Consider the following 2,218-nt stretch of genomic DNA (forward strand, 5'->3'; position numbering starts at 1 on the left):
TTTAAAGAATAAAACTATTTCTAAAATAGTTCTCTGTGTTGAATTAAAAAGTACAAAATAATTTTAATTGGAATAAAATAACTTATATCATAATATGCCTGTAATTAAAGAATATAGTCATTGGTGGTATCCATTTGTACAGTCAGTATTTTTTTTAAATTGAGGGAATTTTAAATATAAATTGCAGTTTGTTTGGAAATTTCTTTGAAACAATGGAATTTAGTCATGTGAAACTACAGTTTTTCAAATTGCAGTGATCCATTATACCAAGCTATACTAAGGAAAAAAAAAAAAAAGAAAGTTATACACAAAGAAAGATCAACGTTACCTCTCTTGTCTATTAGGGGTTTCCTCTATTCAAATTTCTTTAATAATTCTAAAATATTATGTCTTTCCTTATACCTGAAAGGAAATATTTCTTCCAGAAAGATTAGTTGACTACTTCATGGCACAGTGCTGAATAGCATCTTTATTTGTTTTTATTTTACTATTTGCAATTAAGATTCTCAGCTTATTTTAAAAAGTATTCTTCTCCAAACCATAACCCGTATTGTTAAAATGATGGTATGATTTAAAGATCTTCATCTGGTTCTTTTGTTATGATGATATTGCCTTGCTTTATCTGTACAGATGTACAGTTACATCAGCTTGCAAGATTTGCATGGCTTTGTCACGAAGCTCTTTAAGGCAGCCTTCACGTCCTTGTTGCGCAGGCTGTAGATCATGGGGTTCAGCATGGGGATCACCAGGGTGTAAAACACAGAAGCCATTTTATCAGTATCCAGGGAGTGGTTGGCCCCGGGCTGTAAATACATGAACAGCAATGTCCCGTAGAAAACTGTGACAGCCATCACATGAGACCCACAGGTAGAAAAGGCTTTCTTCCTCCCTTCTGAGGATCGCATCCTCAGAATAGACAGGACTATGTTGAAATAGGAAACTATAACTATCGTCATGGAAAAAAACAAATTTGTCCCTGCAGAGAGAAAGACCAGTATTTCTGTAACATAAGTATCAGAGCAGGACAATGCGATGAGAGGTGTAATATCACAGTAAAAATGATCGATGATATTGGAAGAGCAAAAAGACAGGGAGAACACACAAAGTGTAAATACAATGGACGTGAAAAGGCCATAGAGGTAGGTGAGGGACACCAGCAGCAGGCAGACCCGCCGAGACACCACCACCATGTAGAGCAGGGGGTTGCAGATGGCCACGTAGCGGTCGTAGGCCATCACAGCCAACATATAGATCTCAGCCACAATGAAAACCAGGAAGCCCCCCAGCTGGGTGGCGCAGGCGTAGTAGGAGATGGTTTTCTTCTGTTCTAAGAAGTTGCTCAGCATTTTCGGGGCAATGACAGTGGAGTTGCTGAAGTTGATGACAGCCAGATGTCGGAGGAAGAAGTACATGGGGGTCTGCAGTCGGGGGTCCACACTGGTGAGGGTGATGATGCCCAGGTTCCCCATCACAGTCAGCACATAGATGCCCAGGAAGCCGAGGAAGAGAGGGACCTGCAGCTCCGGGCGTTCTGAGACCCCTGTGAGGATGAACTCAGTGACCTGGGTCATGTTTCCAGGGGCCATGCACGTATTGGAAATTTATATGTCTAGGAAAGAAAAGAAAGAGTTAGAAAATTTAAGAGGATGAACTCTGACCTGGGTCATGTTTCCAGGGGCCATGCACGTATTGGAAATTTATATGTCTAGGAAAGAAAAGAAAGAGTTAGAAAATTTAAGTTAGAGAGCAGGAGGTTAATTTTATTTAGTATAGGCCTCGCCAAAACTTGGTGTAGACCCAGTAGGAAAGTATAACTGAATATAATATTTATATGATTTCAAAAAGTTTCAAGTTTTTTAGTCAAATTGTTTTAAAAATTATGTAGAATTGCTCCTGACAGTTTACAGTCTTTATGACTTATACAATATATCTGCTTTTAATTTTACTAAATCTTTTTAACAAATTTTCTTTCAGATTTCTTCTCTTAATGATAAATACCTTTACTTTATTCCTGATAAATGATGAATATAAAATACACATGAATATATTATTATCTCCTACTTCAGTGTGGTTGAGTATTATCCTGTCATTGCCCCAGGATGTTCAGGTGCTCCTTGTTAAGCAATAACAGTCTCTCTGCATTCATAGTTGATGGAACCAGGATCACAGAAGTCATCTTAGTCCCTCACCTGCAACGTGGAGCCAAGTTCCACATAGG

The 2,218-nt window shown here is 38.5% G+C and overlaps 1 protein-coding gene across 1 annotated transcript; it reads right to left on the reverse strand.

The window, feature by feature from the left end:
* Positions 1–638: 638 nt before the first annotated feature.
* LOC104851169 (olfactory receptor 8J3) lies at positions 639–1,586 on the reverse strand. The gene has a single exon (XM_010608348.1). The coding sequence runs from the start codon at positions 1,584–1,586 to the stop codon at positions 639–641; it is 948 nt and encodes a 315-aa protein (XP_010606650.1).
* Positions 1,587–2,218: the final 632 nt, after the last annotated feature.

Source organism: Fukomys damarensis, unplaced genomic scaffold, assembly GCF_012274545.1.
Source record: "Fukomys damarensis isolate Sample0158 unplaced genomic scaffold, DMR_v1.0_HiC HiC_scaffold_27, whole genome shotgun sequence".
NCBI classification, from domain to species: Eukaryota; Metazoa; Chordata; class Mammalia; order Rodentia; family Bathyergidae; genus Fukomys; species Fukomys damarensis.

What these genes read in the sequence shown, in the direction of transcription:
- LOC104851169 (XM_010608348.1), bottom strand. Translation starts at nt 1,586, where the DNA reads ATGGCCCCTGGAAACATGACCCAGGTCACTGAGTTCATCCTCACAGGG.